Source organism: Anolis carolinensis, chromosome 1, assembly GCF_035594765.1.
Source record: "Anolis carolinensis isolate JA03-04 chromosome 1, rAnoCar3.1.pri, whole genome shotgun sequence".
Classification (NCBI taxonomy): Eukaryota; Metazoa; Chordata; class Lepidosauria; order Squamata; family Dactyloidae; genus Anolis; species Anolis carolinensis.
The window spans coordinates 70,809,634-70,830,428 of NC_085841.1; the positions used below are offsets into that span (position 1 = coordinate 70,809,634).

Below are 20,795 nucleotides of genomic sequence, written 5' to 3' on the forward strand. Positions count from 1 at the left end.
TCCCTTTGTAGCAGTCGAAATGTTAGCAAAGTGCATTAGTAGTTTTTGTGTCTTGTCACAGGCAAATATGCTGAAGAGTCTGAAGCAGCGTTCTTCAACTTCAAGAACTGAGGCCAATGTGCCTGTTTGTGAAAAGCCTGTTCCAAACACTTCCCCACCCATCACACAGCCCTAACTTGGCTCATGCAATTTCTATCCCCAAATTCAAAGCCCACCCCTAAGACATCATTTGGAAACAGATGAAAACATCCAGGCAGCTGCAACAAGGGCTTTGTATAACATCTCAAGTGAAGACTGCTATGAAGAGTGGCAGCATTGTTGGAAACACTGTATTTAATCACAAGGAGTTGATTTCGAAGAGGATAAACTAATTGGATGTATGTCCAACAACAGAAAAAAGCACTCATGACTTTTGGGACAGACTACATGGATTCTACTTTACTTTTGACATATTAGTTGTTCATGAATACTTTCATATTTTTTGAATTGCTACTGTTTAAATTCCACAGTGAAAGAAAGGGGGTCACTGGCTTTTTTGTTCTGTTTCTTCATGCCACCCTTCCCTTCCTTTTGTCCATCTATAGGCGGATTCCATTAGGGGAAGTCCCAGAAGATGAGCAAGAATGTTCAAATTGGCTTCACAAACTCTATCAAGAAAAGGTTGGTTTATTATTTAGGAGCCCCTGCAATGATGAAGTATTTATATGGATTTAGTCTCTTTGCACACAGCAGTGTCTCTTCCAGTGCATATGTTAAACTGTGTTTCTTAATGAATTAATATTAGCCATTCATAATGAGGAGGAAGGAAAAGCAAAGGAAAAGGGAGGCCTCTGCTGTTTTCGTCTGACAGCACAAAAGCACACATCTGCTGCTGGAACTCTTTCATTGGGCTGTGCTATGGATTGTGTATCAAGCATTGTGTTTAGCACTATTTCCCACCCTTTCCCTCCCTCCACTCCACCTTTCCACAGACATCAACTGAATACCCGTTTGGGCAATTGTGGTTCAAATTGAATCAAAATTGTCAAGCAGCCATATTACAAAGAAATGAATTGTACTCAATCATTCACTTGCCATGTCTCGATGGGGACTCAAGGTGGCTTGCAGATAAAAACAAATTGAAATAAAATCACATGTAACTAAAAATGTACAGAAATCAAAGTTAGCTGTAGAATTGACATCATTTAAAAATTTAAAAATGTAGAATAAATGTATACAGCACAGTAGACCATTTTACACAGTTTCCATGTAAAACAGTCTCCAAACCCTTGCATATATAGGAAGAGTTTTAATTGATTCTGATGAGACAGCAAATCTGCCCTCCCTAGAAATTGACAAATGATAGCATTCTGAGACACATTTGGGTTGATTTGAGTGTATTGTTCCAAAATGTGTAAATGTCTATAATTCTTTAGCATAAATCCACCAGAGGAAAGCTGCAAATTATGAAGAATCACAGAATGTTAATGCGTAAGCAACAGAGCCTGTAAATATACCATTAAATCACATGGTTTTGAAAACTAGGAAAAGAATGTGAGCTCTGCTGATCAGGTTTGGTTTGCGGAGAAACCTAGCAGTGATGGATTATTCCCTGTGCCATCCCTGCCAATGTGGTTGGATCCTAAATATAGTCCTGATTACTTTGGCCCCCAACCTCCCAAATCTCACAAAATAGGCATAATCCTTCCACTTCTTTCAGAAGGAGAATTTTGATGCCCACTAGAAATGGATGGACTTTGGGGGCAACAAATAATGTATACTTCTATTTCTAGCAACAAAAGAGGGGAAAATAAAGTAGGATCTTACATAGTAAAGGACTGAAGCAGGTATGGTATACATGGATTGTGCATTGTTAAGGTTTTAAGTAAATGGCAGACATCTGAATTTGCATATGAATGTATAATGTGAAGATGAATATAAGTACACAAGTTATTATTATATGGCTGTATTGTGTTGCAGTGTTCCTTCATTCTTTGGATTTCTGTGAACTTCCTGTTGAACATCACCCTGAATGCCTTTTAGGTAGACAGTAGATGTTTAAAAATACAATGGCTGAGATTTTACGTCAGAAAGGTGGCACTCACCAAATTACAAGGCAGTTGTCAGTGAAAGCTCTCCAGTGAATTGCAACCAAATGTATTTTTGCACTTGGAGGATCAGCACAAGTCTCTGGCAGGTTTGTGTGCTGGGTAGGCAACACAGCCCCATCATTTCAAAGTTATGCATTAAAGACTGTGACGTGAGATCTCAACCTGTATTTATGTATCTCCCTTTTCCTAAAATCTGAATTCAAGGACAGATTAACTGATACTTCAGGCAGTTGTGCCCTGTGTTCTTGGATTTCTGGACCAAGTTATGAGAAAATGACAGTTGCTTTTTTTTTTTTTGCTTGTTCATTTTAGTAAAGGAAGCATATTCATGTTATGCATATCCAAAGGGGAGATGAGTATTTGTGGACTGAAGTGCCTTCTGCTCACTGATATCACTCCTGTCATTCCTTCCTTAACTAGGATTCCTTTCAACAGGAATACTACAAAACAGGAGTCTACCCTGGTACTCCAATAGTGCCATCCCGGCGACCATGGACTCTCTTGAACTGGCTTTTTTGGGCCTTATTGCTTCTATATCCTTTGTTCAAGTTGCTCATCAACATGATCAGCAGCGGCTCTTCACTTACACTTGCCACGTTTGTCTTTGTTTTTGTAGCAGGTGAGTTGTGTGCAAACATAAGGGTGCATCTAGAAAAAATATTGCAAGGAAAAAGTCCCTACTCTCTATTGTGGTCTTATCTAATTCTCTTGAAAATGTATATTCTGCACTACATACAAAATCGGCAGTTGGATTCTGGCATGATATTTGTGTGGGATAAATAGTGCTAGAATGCAGTTGGCTGAAGTTTTGCAGTATTGTACTAACCATTGCTCAAACATAATTTCATCTTCCCCTTCTGTTTTATTCTTCCTTTTGAAAAACAAAAATTAGGCTGGAAAGTGCTTTTGAAAAAGTATGTAGACCAAAGAACATAATTTTCTTCTGTCCAGGGAACAAAGAGGAAAGGAATATTTTGAAGTTAACACATTTTCAAATACACTGGTGTTTGCTTCTTGGTCTAAGAAGGGACAGGACTAATCTTTTTCCTCCCCTCAGCCCTTTTCATTATTTAAAGATTGCTCCTTGGAAAGAGTAAATAATCAAGTTAGCCAAACTATGGGCACATCACTCTGGAGTCCCTACTTAACCTTTCAATCTTATTTGATCATCATAGTATTTAAAAGGAGGTAGAAGGAAATGTTTGCCTGATTTCCTTATGATACAGTCGTGTGCATTACTCAAGCACCTATTCTATTGATATTTTATAAGAATTTTGTTCTTCCCCATTGATACATGGCTGATTGCTATTCTTATTTTATCCTATTCTACAGAAAAAGAAAGAGAGAGAGTAGGTTTTTTGTTTGCATGCCCCATCTTCTTCTCTTTCTGGCCATTTTAATCAGCATGCTTCATGGGGATGTGGGGATGTGAAATTGGATTGCTCCACTCCTAAACCGAAGATATTTGTTGAATTTGCGTTTCCCTACAAAAATATCCACCTCATTTCTCAAGACATTATGGGACACATCCCCCTCGATGGATTGTCACCTTGACGTGGTGAGGGGGTTTGCATGTTCCAGTGAACCTGAGGGCACAACCACTGGAGTCATGCACTCCCAGGAGTGGCTACAGGGGAGGATCCAGACCAAGAACAATCCAAAGACCCTAAGACCTCAACGGCGGAGCAGGCAGAGGATAACATGCTACATGTTACAACTGCTGTAAAGGCAGAAGAAGGCTACAACAGACTGAGAATCCACTCTCGTTGTGTTAATCACACCACTGCTGGGACCTCACTCTGTGAAGACTGTGTGTTGACCGGCCATGCACCGACCTCCACACATTAAAAAAAATCATGCACAGGTGTCTTCCAAGAAAAAATACAACAGAGACGGAAGACAATCATCCTTGAACTACGAGGGATCGCCTAACATAACAACATAACAAACATGGGATACAACATAGGAAAATAACTAATAAGATAAATAGCTCTCAAAGATGGTACTGCAGGCTTCCACGCTTGTGCTGTGGTCTTCAACGTACACTTTAAGGCTACGCTGTCAAGGATTGCTCTTGGAGGTGTCTTGGGTAACCATGGCCTGTTTCTGTTGGCATTTGTGCCCACTCATCGGATCAGGCTTTCTTTGCCTGTTAAGATTGTGCTGATTTGGGTGTGGATGAAATTTATACACTTCCTTCTCCAGAATATATCACAACTTGGTGGAGCTTGATCAACTAGAAAACTTGGCAGACTAATTTATGACATTTCCCCCTATTTTTCTTAATGAAGGCAAAAATGAAAGTGCTGAAATGTCTTAACGGTGACTGAAGTGATTTTGGGGTCTCTGTTGCTGGCAGCTTCTCTCGGGACATTCAGTTTCAGTTTGCTTTTTGTTTTTGTTTTATAGGATTTTTTTTTGTTCTGATAACTTTTATTTACTGAATAGGATTTATACACTGAATGTTGCATTTATCAAATTGCAGGCTGATGCTGTCTAACAATAACAGCCAGATCATGAAACTCTCTTATTTGAAAGTATAGAGTGCAATAAAAGATCCCCCCCCCCCCTTAGGTAATGGAAAGTAGAGCAGCCTTTTATAGCATGTTCTTTCATAGACAACCTGGAGTAGGTGTTTGTAGTTCACACGTTTCTTTGTTCTGCAACATCCCATTCCAAAATGTTCCCTTATGAGATCTGCTTCACTCTTGTCAAAGCAGGCATTTCAGGATTGAAGAGTGCCATGCCTTTTCATTATAGATGTGTTCAGGTAAGATGTCCTAGGATAATTCAAAGCAGTCTATGAGAAAATTGGTTTGCTTTCTCTTGCCTGTAATTTTCCATTTTTTAAAGTTTCGTCTCTTTCCTCCCTTTCTCTGCCCTGGCCTGATCTTTAACTTGTGGCATTCACAGCATGCAACAGAGCAAAGCAAATTGGTACTCTGTTCAAATGGAAGCTGTAGTACAAGACTTTATGAGCTGCGATTACAAAGAGCCAGAAGTTTGTTCCTGTTGGCAGGAGTTTGCTAGCCCGCCAGCTTTTGCAGGCAATGTTCTGCTTTGCCCTTTTGCAGTTGCGGGTGAGGTTCACAGCTAACTTCAATAGATTTTATGGGTTTGTCAAAACTAAAGAGGCCCTGGTTTTGTGGAGCTTATTTAAACAATACTAGTTATAACATCTCACTGTCCTGGACAGCTAGATTATGATATCTTTATTAACGACTTAGACAAATGGTTAGAAGGCACAATAATCAAGTTTGCAGATGACACCAAACTGGGAGGGATAGCTAGCACTCCAGAAGACAGGAGCAGAATTCAAAACGATCTTGACAGACTAGAGAGATTGGCCGAAACTAACAAAATGAAATTCAACAGGGACAAATGTAAGATACTTAACTTTGGCAGAAAAAAATGGAATGCAAAGATACAGAATGGGGGACGCCTGGCTAGACAGCAGTACATGTGAAAAAGATCTTGGAGTCCTTGTGGACAACAAGTTAAATATGAGCCTACAATGTGATGTAGCTGCTAAAAAAAAGCCAACGGGATTCTGGCCTGCATAAATAGGGGAATAGCATCTAGGGGAAGTCATGCTACCCCTCTATTCTGCCTTGGTCAGGCCACACCTGGAATACTGTGTCCAATTCTGGGCACCACAGTTGAAGGGAGATGTTGACAAGCTGGAAAGCGTCCAGAGGAGGGCGACTAAAATGATCAAGGGTCTGGAGAACAAGCCCTATGAGGAGCGGCTTAAAGAACTAGGCATGTTTAGCCTGCAGAAGAGAAGGCTGAGAGGAGACATGATAGCCATGTACAAATACGTGAAGGGAAGTCATAGGGAGGAGGGAGCAAGCTTGTTTTCTGCTGCCCTGGAGACTAGGATGCGGAACAATGGCTTCAAGCTATAGGAAAGGAGATTCCGCCTGAACATCAGGAAGAATTTCCTCACTGTGAGAGCTGTTCAGCAGTGGAATTCTCTCCCCCGGACTGTGGTGGAGGCTCCTTCTTTGGAGGCTTTTAAGCAGAGGCTGGATGGCCATCTCTCGGGGGTGCTTTGAATGCGATTTCCTGCTTCTTGGCAGGGGGTTGGACTGGATAGCCCATGAGGTCTCTTCCAACTCTACTATTCTATGATTCTATAATGGGAGATATATTAATTTGGGGTTGTTGGGGGACAATCTATTTATTTATTTATTTATTTATTTATTTATTTATTTATTTATTTATTTACAGTATTTATATTCCGCCCTTCTCACCCGAAGGGGACTCAGGGCGGATTACAATGAACATATATGGCAAACATTCAATGCCATCAGACAAACAACATACAGTATAGACACACACAGTGGCAATTTTAACATTTCCAGTTTCATGAGGGTATTCTCAGGGGGAGCTGTTGCTTCATCATCCATGAGTGACACCAAGTGCTGTACTTCCTCATTCCTTTCCACGTGCTGCTGGCAGTTTTATGGTGTTACAAATTAGTTAAATTAGACTCCTGCATAAAGCGTACCTAAATTTCCTAGTTGACAGACGCAACTGTCTTTCCGGCTGCTTAGGTAAACAGCAAGCCGGGCTATTTAATTGTCGGGGGCTTAACCCGACCCGGGCTTTGAACAATGAAGAAGGGCTTGCCCTCTATACATCTGTGTAATCTGGGCACCTCTGAAGGCTCTACTGTGATGTATAGTTTGCACATGGCTCTCAAAAAGGAAAACTGCATTGATATAACCCAAATTCCTATAGTGGTAGGGACACCTTTCAGTCTGAAATGATGCAGAAGAATTAAGGTCTTGCTGTTCGTCAGATGGTGGCCCTGTGGGCCAGTCAGCGTGAATATACAAAACCCAACTGAAAACCATGTCCTGAATCTTACAGATTAATGGGTCAACTGGCGTAGGCCTGCTGAATATCAATTTTTCACAGGTGAATGAGTATTTATGTAAATTACAGTCATTCAGTGGGGTTATTCTAATTTGCCCAATAGGACTCGTGCCTATTTTCAATTTCTCTCTAGATTTGGTTTGTGGGCTTAGCCAGGGGAGCCATCCTGGTTATTTGCTGCAGGCTGTTTGTTCCTATCATCTGTTCAACCTACATTCAATCACTAGGCAAATAGGGAGGTCAGAGACATGAACCTATTGAAAACAATAAGAAAGACTCTTCCATTTAATATATGTGCCATATTCTTTTCGGATTGGCCAAATGGTGCAGCTCCTAAGTATAACATGGCTCCTTTCCATGTGATATATTATGTCTAGAGGGCTGTTTTGATGTCATGTTTGTTACAACAACATAAAAACATTACGTTCTTAAGGCTTACATGTCTTCCACCTAACCACAATATGAAGTGAGGAAACAACTCTACTTACACTGTTATGCAATAATTTGTTTGATTATTTCCCAAACTATCATTAATATTTAGGATAATCTCACAAACTCAATACTGTAAACAGATGTGTTGGATTTTTAAAGGAGAGATCAAGATTATGCTTCTGAGTATTTCATAAAAGGAGCATCTGAGGTGCTATGTAATGTCTCCATCCTATGCATTTTTACAGGCAAGAGAATGAACTGATATTTTAAAAACCTTGCAAATAATGATAGATAAAAGAGCATGAAAAGACTTACTAAGGCCAGATTTGATTGTTTTAATGGAAAGGATTTAAAGATGTTCTTCAGTCTGTAATCATACTTCTCTGTGGATAGCAGGGTAAAGATTCTAAGAGGTAATTCCCCGCTTTTAAAACCTATACAAGGGATTGTTCCCAAAACTACACAAACAATTGTCTGTTGAATAAATTACAGAAAGAAGAAACATTTTTTAATTGCTCATGTTGCATGAACTACTGCATGTTCAGTGCATGCAGTTTACCTGAAGCTACTTTGAACATATTGCATTTTAAACTTTCAAGCAAGTATGCATCTGAAACATTATTGAACATGCATAAATAGTCATAAAGCAAAGTAGCCCTATAACATGTTGATGACACAGATGTCATTGAAGGCATATAAATGTTCTGAAACAGCAGAAACATGCCATCCTTACAGTATTTTCAGTATTTTGCAATAGAAGTTATGGTGTGAAAATGCCTGAATTGACCTCTTAAGAAACCAGAATATGTTTTAAATACCAATGTGATACACAACAGAAATAACACAGAATCCTGTTGGAGCATTATACCCTGACTTCCCTCTGGCTGTACTTTTTACATATTTGATAAGGAGGCATCCAGTATTTTTTTGCGCGACAACACCCCCACTGTCCTGCAGTGCAATATGCCAACATAAAGGCCGGTGTAGCACATCGCCACAGCTCCTGACACAGCCACTGGAACAGACATTACAATGTCATATGGAATAATCTCCCATAGTCTTACATTTCACAGATATTGCACAGGATATTTGCCATAATCTTGAATAACCATGTTAGATTTATACCTTTTATTTTGTGGAGAGGGAGTAAATCCATAAAGAAAGGTTAAATGCTGATGTTGGATGTTGTTGTTATTTTAAAAATAATACCCTTTCCCCCTGAAAATAAGGCCTCCCCCAAAAGTAAGACCTAGCAAAGTTTTTGTTTGGAAGCATGCCCAGCGCCTGCCAAACAAACACCAGAGCATGCAGGATTGGTAAATGTACATACCAGTTGTACATGAAAATAATGGTAGTAACAAGAAATTCTTGACAGGAGTCACAGTTTGTTTGGTTTGGTTATGTTGGTTTGTGGTAACAACTACTGTACAGTATATAATAAATGTTCATTTTTTTGTTCAACAATAAATGTGAATTCTTCTTCATGGAAAAATAAGACATCCCCTGAAAATAAGACCTAGCACATCTTTGGGAGCAAAAAATAATATAAGACACTGTCTTATTTTCGGGGAAACACGGTAGTAGTTGTCACACAGACGCTTTTCACTAGTTCTAGAGCCTATCTGAACTTAGAAGCTAAGATAAGTTGGGTCAGTCCTGATTACTGCTTAGATGAGTAGACACCAGTTAATACCAGGTTCTGTAAGCTATCTTTCAGAATTTGGAACTGACAAAGCAACCTCTGAGTGTTCCTTCCCTAAGAAAACCATATGAAATTCATGGGATGGCTGAAAGTTGACAGTCAACTTAAAGTCTTTTACACATACACATACATAATCCATGGTGAAGTAGTGGCACCTGTCCTTGGTCAAGTCCTAATTTTAGTGTTTGTAAGCTGTTCTTCTGAAAGGCCACTCAGAAGTGGTTCTGAGAATGGCAAGGCTGCTGGTCACTCACAGTTGTCACTGTTGCCATGACAGGAAGATTTCAGTGGGTGGAAAGGCATAGTTTGGAAATCAGGTTTGCCAAAACCACTTAACACTGTAAATTAAAGTGGTGGTGGATGGTTACTGCTCATTGCTTCATTGTTAGATTTTAATTTTACAAGGTTTGTCAGAATCACCTATTTATAATAATGAACACAAGAGTTTTTCAAAGGAAGCTGCAAGAAACCCAACTCCAGGCTGCAGGGAGAATAACTCCTTTATAAGAACCATCACACTTTGCATGTGAACACATTGGTGAATGAATGGCAAGGATGGAAAACTGTTATTAGAAGAGGCAGAAACATGTTTTTTTTATTTTAGGTTTCTGTGAGACTACTATAGTAAACTGTTGTTTTATCACAAACACTTTTTTTGATTGATACATGAATTATTTTCTTGACTTTTCAGCTATACAACTGGGAGTGGTTACTGTTGATACATCTGGCTTTCTAATTTATATAGCTGCGTATTATCCCTTTCTCGGTAAACATTGCAAAACAACATCCTGCAATACTGGATCCTGCAATACTGGATCTTATATCAATTTTAATGCAGCCTAATAATCACTTAAAGGTTTGTATGATTGTGACCACATATGCTTTTAATTTCTAGCAATACTTTTTTCAGCTGTGAATACTCTCTTACGGGAATTAGGCAGCCTACTGTTAAATAAACATTTCCATTCAAATAGCCATGGTGTAATATCAAATTACTTTCAGCTAAGGATTATAAAATTGCTCCACTATGTTGGGTTTTTGCTCTTTCCATCAATTTGCTGTTGTTCTACTTTGAAAAATCAGTGGGAAGTTATAGTTGTTGTGGGATCAGCTCTGTGTATCTGAAATTCACTTTGGTCCCAGTGCAGCATTAATGAAGTCTACATCCCATTGAATCTCTTTGAAACCAATGGAACGCTAGGATAGAATTGGTGCAGTTTGAACCCACTGTAATTATCATGACTCAGTGCTATGGAATCAGAGGAGTTGTAGGTTTACAAGGTCTTTAACCTTCTCTACCAAAGAATGCTGGTGCCTCACTAAGTCTTATTGAAAGAAATAGGCTTGAGTTAAGCTTCTACTGAATTAGAACCTCCCTGCCATACCTATCTTTGACGGAAGATGTACAGGTATTCAGGAGGTAAAGCATGGCAAGCTTCCCTTTTTTGCACTCATATCTTCACACTTGCACCATTTGTTGTTAAGGTTCCTATTGATAACTTCTCTTTCCATTCCTGCAGCCCAAAGTGTTTGTTTCTAACAAAAACAGTAAGAGTTTGGATTAGTAATTTGCTACTCAGGTAGGAGGTGAGAAGTGGGTCCTACTGGAGAATGCATAATCTTTACATAACGTTGGTAGCGGAGTTTAACTCAGCAGAATTTTTTCTAATATAACTGCATGAGCATGCCTCTCTGACTGAACTGTGCATGTGTTTTCTGTGTGTGTGGATGTGTCTGTGCTCCTCTTTCTCTTTCTCTCCCCTCCTTCTTTCTAGGACTCTGCTAGGTGACTATTGGTTAAGGACCTTGGACAACTTGGCGAGGTGGCATTACCTGGAGGAATCCTCCACCTTGTGTGACTGTGGAGCAGAACAAACAACTCCGCATATGTGTGCTTGCCCACAGTGTCCTACCTCATTTACAGAGGAGGAGTTGCTTAAAGCTACGGACAATGCAGTTGCTGTTGCCCGCTTTTGGTCTAAAACTATTTAGTTGTTTTGTGATTTCCTCTATTTTTTTCATCATTTTTAAAATGTATTTGTTATGCAATGCTTTTGACACAAAATAAATAAATAAGGACCTTGGAGAGCGCTTGTAGCTAATAAGTGACATTGTTTGAGGCCGCACAGCAGCCTAAAATATTTAAGGGAATTTAGAAAAAATGTAGGTTGGACTGGGTGTGCCAAAGGCTGAACTTCCTCTGTTAGACTTCTACCAAAATTTAAATCATGTTTACAAAAAAGAAGTAAAGTATAGGAAGCTCAGGGTAATACTTCTGTGACTCCCAAAAGCTTTCTGTAATCTGTGGGGCAGAATAGCAATATAACCTGGATAGGTAAGCAGCCTGGAGAGGTTCGGAATGCAAGATCAGTCCCATTTTTTTTCCATACAAACCATTTTAAGATCTATCACATTGTTATATCTGTTAGCAAGCACATTATTACAACTTACTAAGTGATGAGAAAAAGTGAGCTTAATATAAATCTCAATGGAAAGCAGTATCAAAGGCAAAGGGAGGGAAAGGTTATGAAATGGAGACCTAACAAACTCAGATCTCAAGAAAACACAGACAACTGTGGTGCCAGTTGCTCTCTGAGGAATTACAAACTGGAGTGGCAAAACATCAGAATGAGGTTGCCATAAACTCATTTTATCACATACTTCGTTAACAGAAAACATTGTTTTGCATGGGGAGGGTTTCAGGTTCAATTTCTGGTGTCTAGTTAAAAGAATCAGATAACCGATGATGGGAAGGACACCTCTCTACCTGAGAATATGGTGCCACTCACGATTATTAATATCAGTTATGGAATAAATAAATAGCAAGGCTTGGTGTAAATCAGGTTTTTGTGTGGCTCAAACTGAGTACTTTGTATTTCCTGCATTTAACTACCTCTACGTTTTCTTTCATGTAGGCGGGTTTATATATGCGATTCTAACATGCCATTAAATGTAATGCATAGTTGCATACCTTGATTTTGGTGATGCAATTTAGCCAAAAATGGAGAACATTAGACTCAAGCAAATATAGTATATTGTCTCTGCTTTAGTGGTTTTCTTGCAGCTGAGAGATACCAGCTTCTGAAAAGTCTACTTCATTGTATTATTCTTGTGCCTTTCACTCAGGCTATAATAAGAGCATTCTAATATGGAAATATGGCTGCAAATAGACTGGCTTGTAGTGTAGTCTAGGGTGCCCTTACTTTTAAAGGCCTTACACAATGGCATATGTAGGTCTAGAAGAGCACTCTTATCCTTTGAGACTGATTTCTGAGCTCTTGAGTACATACCACTTGGTTTTTTTTAAATCTCTGCAGGAGTTTGATCTTTCCTGTAAAATGTCTCTTCGGTGTTTTTCATTCCAAGTGTTTTTAAGATTTCAAGTCAGAAAGGTACCTTTTTATTTCTGTCACACTAAATTCCAAAGATATTTCTTGGAGAGCCAAAGACAAAAAAAAATTGGGCTACAGCCACTTTGGGTGTTTGCCTAACCCTATCTGGCACTGTTAATAAGGTGCACAGTCAGTGCAAGGGCTTGAATGACATGTCATTTCTGAGTCTAATGTTTTCTTCTGCTTCGATCTTTGACTTAGAACAAGAAATGACTATTTTACTAGTCAGACGCCTTTCTTGTGCCTGGATGGTCCTGTCTTGTTTCAGTGATACCTTTGATGGCCAGTCATTCTGCTCTAGCAAAGTTGTTACACTGTCAAAGTACCAATGTTAAAGCTTATTAAGATCCAGCCTTCCTGGCTGATCAAACAGCCTGGAGGGGGACTGCCAAAGTGGGCGAAGGTGGTGGTCAATGCCTCCTTGGAACAAGGCAAAGTTCTGACTTGCTTAAAGGAGGCAGTTGTAAGTCCTATATTTAAAAAAAAACCATCCTTGAACCCCTCTATAATGGGAGAGTTGTTAGCTAGTGTCCAATCTTCTCTTTCTAAGCAAGGTCTTGGGATGTGTGGTGGCTTCCCAACTCCAGGGATTTCTGGATGAAACAGACTTATCTAGATCCATTTCAATCTAGTTTCAGGCCTGACTATGGAACAAAGACCACTTTGGTTGCCTTGGTGGATGACCTATGAAGAGAGCTAGACAGGGGGAGTGTGTCCCTGTTGATTCTCCTGGATGTCTCAGCGGCTTTCAATACCATTGACCATAGTATCCTTCTGGCCATCTCACTGAGATGGGATTGGGAGGCACCGTGGCTCCAGTCCTTCCTGGAGGGCCGTACTCAGGTAGTGCTGGTGGACTTCTGTTCTAACTCCCAGACATTGATCTGTGGGGTACCACAGGGTTCCATTTTGTCCTTCATGCTGTTTAACATATACATGAAACCGCTGAGGGAGGTCATCCAGAGTTTTTGAGTATCGTGTCACCTGAATGTAGATGCCACCCCGCTACTACTACTCCTTTCCACTTAATGTCAAGGAAGCTGTCTTGACCCTAAACCAGTGCCTATCATCAGTAATGGACTGGATGAGGGCAAACTAATTGAAACTTAATCCAGACAAGACAGATGTGTTCCTGGTCAGTCAGAAGGTAGACCAGGAAATAGGGATTCAGCCTGTGTTGTATGGCGTTACCCTCTCCCTGAAGACACAAGTCTGCAGTTTGGGGGTCCTCCTTGACTCAGTGTTGAATCTGGAGGCCCAGGTATCAGTGGTGGCCGGGAGAACCTTTGCATAAGTAAAACTCTGAAGAGTGCTTGGAAACTTCAGCTGGGCCAAAGAGCTCCAGCCAGGTTGCTAATGAGCTGGCTACAGGGAGCAGGCCCCCCCGCCCCTGGTTAAAGCAGCTCCACTGCCTGTCAAGTATGTTTCTGGGCACAATTCAAAGTGCTGGTTATGACCTTTAAAGCCCTAGATAATTCAGATCCAGGCTATTTGGCCGACCGCATCCCCTTATACAAACCTGCCCGGGCCCTGAGATCTTCAGGAGAGGCCCTTCTCTCGGTCCCATCTCCATTCCAAGCTCGGTTGGTGAGAATAAGAGAGGCCCTTCTCGGTGGCTGATCCACGACTGGAACTCCTTGCCCAGGGAAGCCAGAATGCCCCCCTTCCTACTGTCCTTCCAACAGCAGGCTAAAACTTTTTTATTGAGGCTTTTAAAGATGAGGGTGTTTCAGATCTAGTCAGGGGGTGCTGTGGTTTTTAACTCTGAATTTTTTAGTGTAGTTTGTGTTTATGTTTTAATGTTTGTATATTTGTATATTTCCAATTGTATACTAATGTTTTTATGTCAAGCTGCTTTGAGTCCCCTTTGGGGTATAAAGCAATACTACTACTACTACTACTACTACTAATAATAATAATAATAATAATAATAATAATAATAGTCCATCTGGTCACATTTAATGTGTTTTCTCTCATTTGAAGCTTATGCTTACTTTAGAGGAAAGACATATTGAGTTTTGTTTTGCTTGTTTTTCTTTTGGGGCTGGGGTCAGCTGTAGCAGTACTCTTGTAAGAAGCACTGCCACCTAGAATAAGGGAATCATGCTAGCCAGCATAGTCATTGCTAAAGAATGCTAAATATCGCCAGGGAAGGAGCGCATGATTCCTGCCCAATGTATGGTATGGATTACCTGAAAGGTAGAATTTAACTTCAAAAATAGCAAAATAAACTTAATTAGATTTTAACTTTTTTACAGGTACAGAATGAAAAAAAATCCCTTTTACTTCTTTACTTGGATTTTACTTTTGCTGTAAATATCTCCCCTTTTCTCAGAATTATATTTGGGAGACTATAGATTAAGCCTGCCGACCTCCAGGTGTTTGGGAATCCAATTCCCAGAAGCCTTAACCAGGTTGTCCAGCTGAGAGGAATTCTGTGAGCTAAAGTCCAAAACATCTGGAGTGCCAGTGGTAGTGCAGCCTGCTATAGATCTTGCTTTAAATCAGGAGCTGACCATTAAAAGGATTGCACTGTTAAATTTCTTTAAAACTCATTCTTTTAAAGAAGTTCTTATTGTATAGTATTTGTCCTTTAATCCTGGAGAAAGTACTCTTCTGGATGTTGGCTCTGCCATAGAGGGTATATTTGATTTGATATTAATAACAGACAAAACCAGATTACCAATAATAGTCTTTGTGCATCAAAATATCTGACAACCATGTTCCTGATCAATTTCACACAGAAACATTTATTTGTACCACAATTCCCCGAAAACTAAGCAGAGTGTTCCCTCACTACTTCGCCATTCGCTTTTCACAGACTTGCTGTTTCTCAGTTTTTTAATAAACACTAAAATATTATAATAAAAAATTATGATTTACAGTGGTGGTGGTCTGTCGGGTGTGGGCAGCAGGGCGGAGAAAGAGCCCAAATGGCAGCGGGGGAGAAGGAGGCGGTGCCATGTTCCCCTGCCTCTTTCTTCCCTTCCTTCATCCCTCCCTCCCTCTTTCTACTTCCTTTCTAAGGAGAAGCCTAGCATCCCTACTTTGTGGATTTTCATTTATAGCGGGTGGTCCTGGAACATAACCCCCGCAATAAGTGAGGGAACACTGTAATGCTTTCTTTTTCTGTTCTTTGGCATAGCTTTCTAAGGTGGCAGAACTGTGTTGACCACAGTTTATGATTGTACTTATCAGTTACTTTGGCAAAACATTCAAGCATGAATATGTTTGGTACATTGTTGTAAAATAGTCCTTATTTGTTTATTCCTTATGTTCCTGTATTACAAACTATAATCTGTAACTACTATTCTATTCTGTAATACTAGTGAGTAACAGGACAACCTTATATTTACACTTAATTCATAGATTTCTGTGTACGTTAGTGATAACTTTCTAAGGTGGCAGAAGATTAATAAGGTGAATAAGAGCGTTTAAGATAGTTTCCTCTGCGAGAAAATTTGTTAATGGTTACACTTCTTTCTTGAGCAGTTCTTAAGAAAATACATATTTCCTTATTTCAGCTTCAGCTGGTGTTCGATGGATGATAGGAGTCACAGAAATAAACAAAGGGTCAACTTATGGCAACCATGGTCACAAGGGGAAAATAAAGTGAAATATACAGAGACTGCTTCACACCCAAAGGAAATACACATGCCTGTTGGAAACTGTTGTGCATATCAATTTCTTCAAACACGAGAATCAGGAAGACTAACAGAGAGAAAGTCACGTTTGCTGAAATCATGCTCCTCTTTCCCCTTCGGCATGGGAAGTTCATCAATATTCTGGCCAAGAGTTTAACATTTTTCCTACCTGGTTTTTCACAGGAAGAATCTGTTGAAAATTAAGGAACACAAAATATGCCAAGAGGCAGTATAGCAAGGAAAGATTCAAAGGAATTAATGTTTGTTTCCCCCCCTCACCCCATTTCAGTGGATTAATAATAAATAGATTAATAAAATTTACTTTTGTACAAGGTGACTCAACTTGATATTTTCCATGTAAGAACATGAGAAGATCCTTAGTGGATCAGATCAAAGGGCTCTCTCGCCCACAGCCCTGTTTCCACAGAAGCTTCCAGGTGTTCCTGGGAGGCCCACAAAGCAGGACAACAATGCAGTGGCACCTTCCGGCCTGTATCTACTTGACAGATGGTTCTGAGGATCACGCTGCCTTGGATTCTGGAGCAAAAATAAAGCCATCGTGGCTAATAGCCACTCATTGCCTTACCGCAAAATATTTTCCCATTCTCTTTTCAAGCTGTCCAAGTTCAGACTCTGTGTTAGATCTTGTGGAATCCATCCCCAAAGCTTAACCATGCATTCCATGAAGTTATACTTCCTGCTTTCTGATCTGAATTTCCCAATATTAAAACTCAGTGGATGACACCTGGCTCTAGAATTATGAAAGATGGTGAAAACTCAATTTCAAATGTTTTTGTTATATTTATATTATAAATTTGCACTGTGTCCCATTTCTTATTCATTCCTCAAATCCTTAAAAAGTTGTAACTGGTTTTTTTTCTTCATCTTGGTGTGCTTCTGCTTTTTTCATTTCATTTGCCTATTTTTATAACTTTATACAGTCTTTGAGATGTGACTACCAGAATTTTTAAACTGTTCTCATACCACAAATTGCAATAAAGGTATTCATGGTACAAATAGTTTCCTTTGCGATCAGCCCCAGCATAGAATTTTAATTTTTCACAGCCTATAAACCCTGAAATGATACCTATAGTATACCCTACCAGTAACTGCCAATATAGACCTTGCTGTGTATTTGCAGTTGGGTGAGTTAATTTTGTCTCAGCTCTCTCAGATGCCTTTGGTGAAAAACGTCCAGTTATTTGAAATTGCAATTACAGAAAATGGTCTATCAAATCATTATCCAAATGGGCATTCATGATTTCAGAATACACTTAAAGGCTCTTTTTATCTTTTGCAAAACCCATGTTTTTGCTCTAAACTCCCATCTGTAAACTTGTTCATTTAAGTTTTAATAATGTGGTCAACCAGATTACCTAAATAGAAACACCTGCAATTTGGTTTTTGGAAATGTGGACAAACCTATTTTACTCGATGCAATATTTAAGGAAGATTTGGATTTTTTTCCATTCCCTGTATTAATGTAGCATTTCAAGGAAAACTACAATTTTCTGTTTCTAATCTAGTAGCCTAAAGTTAGCTTCCAGGGCATTACATAATTTGTACTGCCCTCCCCAACATAAGAAGCCTATCTAGATAAGGCATGCTATCTGCTGCCTTTGTGTCAGACAGGCAAGTTATCATTCATTCATTCATTCATCCATCCTTCCTTCCTTCCTGCTTTTCAATAAGCCATCTCTGCAAGTTTGATGATGAATATGGTTTCCCCCAAGAAGTTTGTATGACTTCCAGGCTTTCAAAAGGAGGATTCTCTTCTAAAGGATCGCTTTCTTCTTGCAACAACACCCTCCTTCCCGAAGAATCATATTCTACTATCTCTGAAAGCCTGGATTCCAAACATTTGTGTCCCTCATCTAGATTAATTAGGTCAGCCCCAAGAAATCTCACCGCACATGACTCATGCCCAGCAAGAACACAGTTATATGTGTGGCAATCTCTTACAGATGCTTAACTCATCTAGTTGCCGTTTTTAATTTGGCACTTTTGACAGAAATGGAAACATTTCATCAGATGGGGCTTTCTTTATGCTTGCAAGCTTGCCTTACTTTTGGCTAGCTCTCATCAATTTTGTTGAAGCTATTTAGATTGGGATGGCCATGTTTTAAAAACTAGAAGTTACTTGGGATGTATTTGGCAGCATACAAAGGGAACTTGTAGCACTGTGGAGACAGAGAACAAAATTTGTAGCTTCAGCTATCATAGGCCTAATTTACTTCCTCAGACTGTGTTTCCAAGCTCAGTTTGTTTAAATTGGTATGTTAGAAGCTAGAAAAAATCCAAGATAACACTTATTTCTCAAAAAATGAGTATTTAAGCAAAAATAATGGTGTTGAAATTATTGAGAAATTATCCATTTAAGATTAGATAATTTTAAATGCCCATTTATAGTTTAAAGAAAGGGTCAACAACTTTTGGGAGCCAAGGGGCCATATTAGCTCCTTAAAAAGGCTTCCACCCAGAATATTTTATTTTACAGCCAACTGCCCTCTAGGGGCCATAGGGAGAGTTTTCACTTGGGCTTATATTTCAGTTCAGTCTTACATCTAAAGCAGTGCTTCTCTACCTGGGGTCCCCAAATGTTTTTGGCCAACAACTCCCAGAAATCCCAGTTAGTTTACCAGCTGTTAGGATTTCTAGGATTTGAAGGCCAAAAACATCTGGGGACCCCAGGTTGAGAACCACTGACCTAAAGCAAGCATAATTCATTCCTGCAAACAAACTCGAAAGAAGTGACTTACTATCTCGATGGATAATAAGGTAGGAAGTTCTTAGTGATGTTTGACAATAACTATGAGGGTTGAATGAAAAGTAATGCCTCCACCTTCATAACTCCTCAACAGATGGCAGTACTGATATGCGGCAGGTACTGGCTTGTTCAGTAGACTCTCCTCTACAGTTCCATTTGGTGGGAAGCCTTAGCATTGAACGGTTGTGTTGTTGTCCAAAGTATGGAACCCTGCGCAGATGGTCGGTCAATGCAACTTAAGCAACATGCAGTCACTGAATTCTTGACAGCAGCAGGTGTCACCCCAAAGGAGAAAGGCGTCACGTCACCTTCATTCCCGTAATGTGAGAGGAGTTTCTGGCAAATTTCAAGTCTGTGCGCTTTCATTTCATGTGTCAGCATCCTGGGTACCCATCATGCACAGATCTTCCGCTAGCCAAGCAAAGCAATAATGTGACCCACACGTTCTTGTGAAATGTCGATTATGCTTGAAATTTCTCTCCGAGTGATACAATGATCGTCCTAAATCAACCTGTCAACCTTTCACTTGTGAAACTGGGTGGACGTCCAACTCTTTGTCATGCAAGTCAAATGTTCCCACCTCAACATCTTTAAACTTAACTTGCCCAACAACGCACAGTACTCATATCAACACAATCAACATGAATCTCCTTTGGGGTGACACCTTCTGCTGTCAAGAATTCAATGACTGCATGTTGCTTAAGTCTGCGCAGGGTTCCATACTTCGCACTTTAACAACAACCGTTCAATGCTAAGGCTTCCCACCAAATGGAACTGTAGAAGAGAGTCTACTGAACAAGCCAGTACCTGCAGCATACCAGTACTGCCATCTGTTGAGGAGTTACAAAGGTGAAGGCATTACTTTTCATTCAACCTTCGTACAACAAAAGATGAACTAGTTTGTTTAGAAGAGGGCAAGGAGAGACAGGGAAACAAAGTATGTAAAACTGCACCTACTGGAACAAGTTATATTTCAACAATAAAATAAGGAATAAAAGACATCCTAAAATAAACAATTTATTGAGAAAAAGCCTTTAAATTTTATCAATCAGCCTTAGCATAACAAATCTGAACCTGGCCAATAAAAAAACAAAACAAAAAAGGTAGAAGTTCACAGTCAGTGCACTCAACAAACAGGAGATAAAAACAAGATCCAGAATGTCTGAAAACACTAACCTTTTTTTCTTTCTTTTTTTTGAACCAAAAAAGTTCAAAAATACTACATATTAACATTACAAGTCTCTCAATCATATGAGAAATGGCAGAGAAGGGACAGAAATACGGTCATGGTCCATTCTACAGTAGTAATGGCACTTTCACTGAAACATGCAGCTTCTTTAAAATCGTGGCGCTGTCACGGGAGCAACGTGTGCCAAGGGAAACATACAAGAGCAGCAAAAGAAGTGACCGGATCACTTGTGCAGTCTTCAGTCAGAGTTAGGTTTTGAGTTTGTACACTGTTCAACAGTCTTTATGTAAATATTACATACAGTAACGATTAAGAGAGATTTCACCAGAGTACTGGAGGCCACGTGTTGGGTATACCTTCATTCTTCATCTGTGCACACCTGGAGTGGTTTAGAGAACCAGAAACAAGTTCAAGAAAAGTTCTAAAAGCCTATACCACATTTTGGCAGGAGTAGTGCTCATTTGCATGAAATGATCTTATGGCATCTTCTACTGTAAATTGTCAACTCAAAAAGTAATTACTAACATGGTAACATTAAACAATTACATTTCTATTTCTTTCTAGTCCTTATACATGTGAAAATTAATTCACCTATGCATTATTTCCTGCCTAAGAGGAAAATGAAAACATGTTGCACATGTTTTATAAACTAACTAGGTTGCTATAAATTAACATTATGAATTAGATAATATTGG

The 20,795-nt window shown here is 39.5% G+C and overlaps 2 protein-coding genes across 15 annotated transcripts in view; one reads left to right on the forward strand and one right to left on the reverse strand.

Moving 5' to 3' along the window:
* agpat4 (1-acylglycerol-3-phosphate O-acyltransferase 4) overlaps positions 1-20,795 on the forward strand; it is a 78,302-nt gene that overhangs the window by 53,590 nt on the left and 3,917 nt on the right. For 3 of the 11 annotated variants that reach the window (XM_062976537.1, XM_062976572.1, XM_062976539.1), the window contains 4 exons: positions 585-660; positions 2,511-2,709; positions 9,800-9,964; positions 10,884-16,476. In XM_062976537.1, coding sequence (XP_062832607.1) covers positions 585-660; positions 2,511-2,709; positions 9,800-9,951 — 427 coding nt within the window. In that variant the 3' untranslated portion in view covers positions 9,952-9,964; positions 10,884-16,476. Of the gene's footprint in view, positions 1-584; positions 661-2,510; positions 2,710-4,807; positions 4,861-9,799; positions 9,965-10,883; positions 16,477-20,795 lie in introns of those variants that run through there. The other 8 variants (XM_062976549.1, XM_062976552.1, XM_062976557.1 and 5 more) reach the window with 8 other exon arrangements.
* Positions 19,916-20,795, reverse strand: part of map3k4 (mitogen-activated protein kinase kinase kinase 4) — an 83,939-nt gene continuing 83,059 nt past the window's right edge. For all 4 annotated transcript variants that reach the window (XM_003215784.4, XM_008123194.3, XM_008123204.3 and 1 more), the window contains one exon: positions 19,916-20,479. In XM_003215784.4, coding sequence (XP_003215832.2) covers positions 20,459-20,479 — 21 coding nt within the window. In that variant the 3' untranslated portion in view covers positions 19,916-20,458. The remainder of the gene's footprint in view (positions 20,480-20,795) is intronic.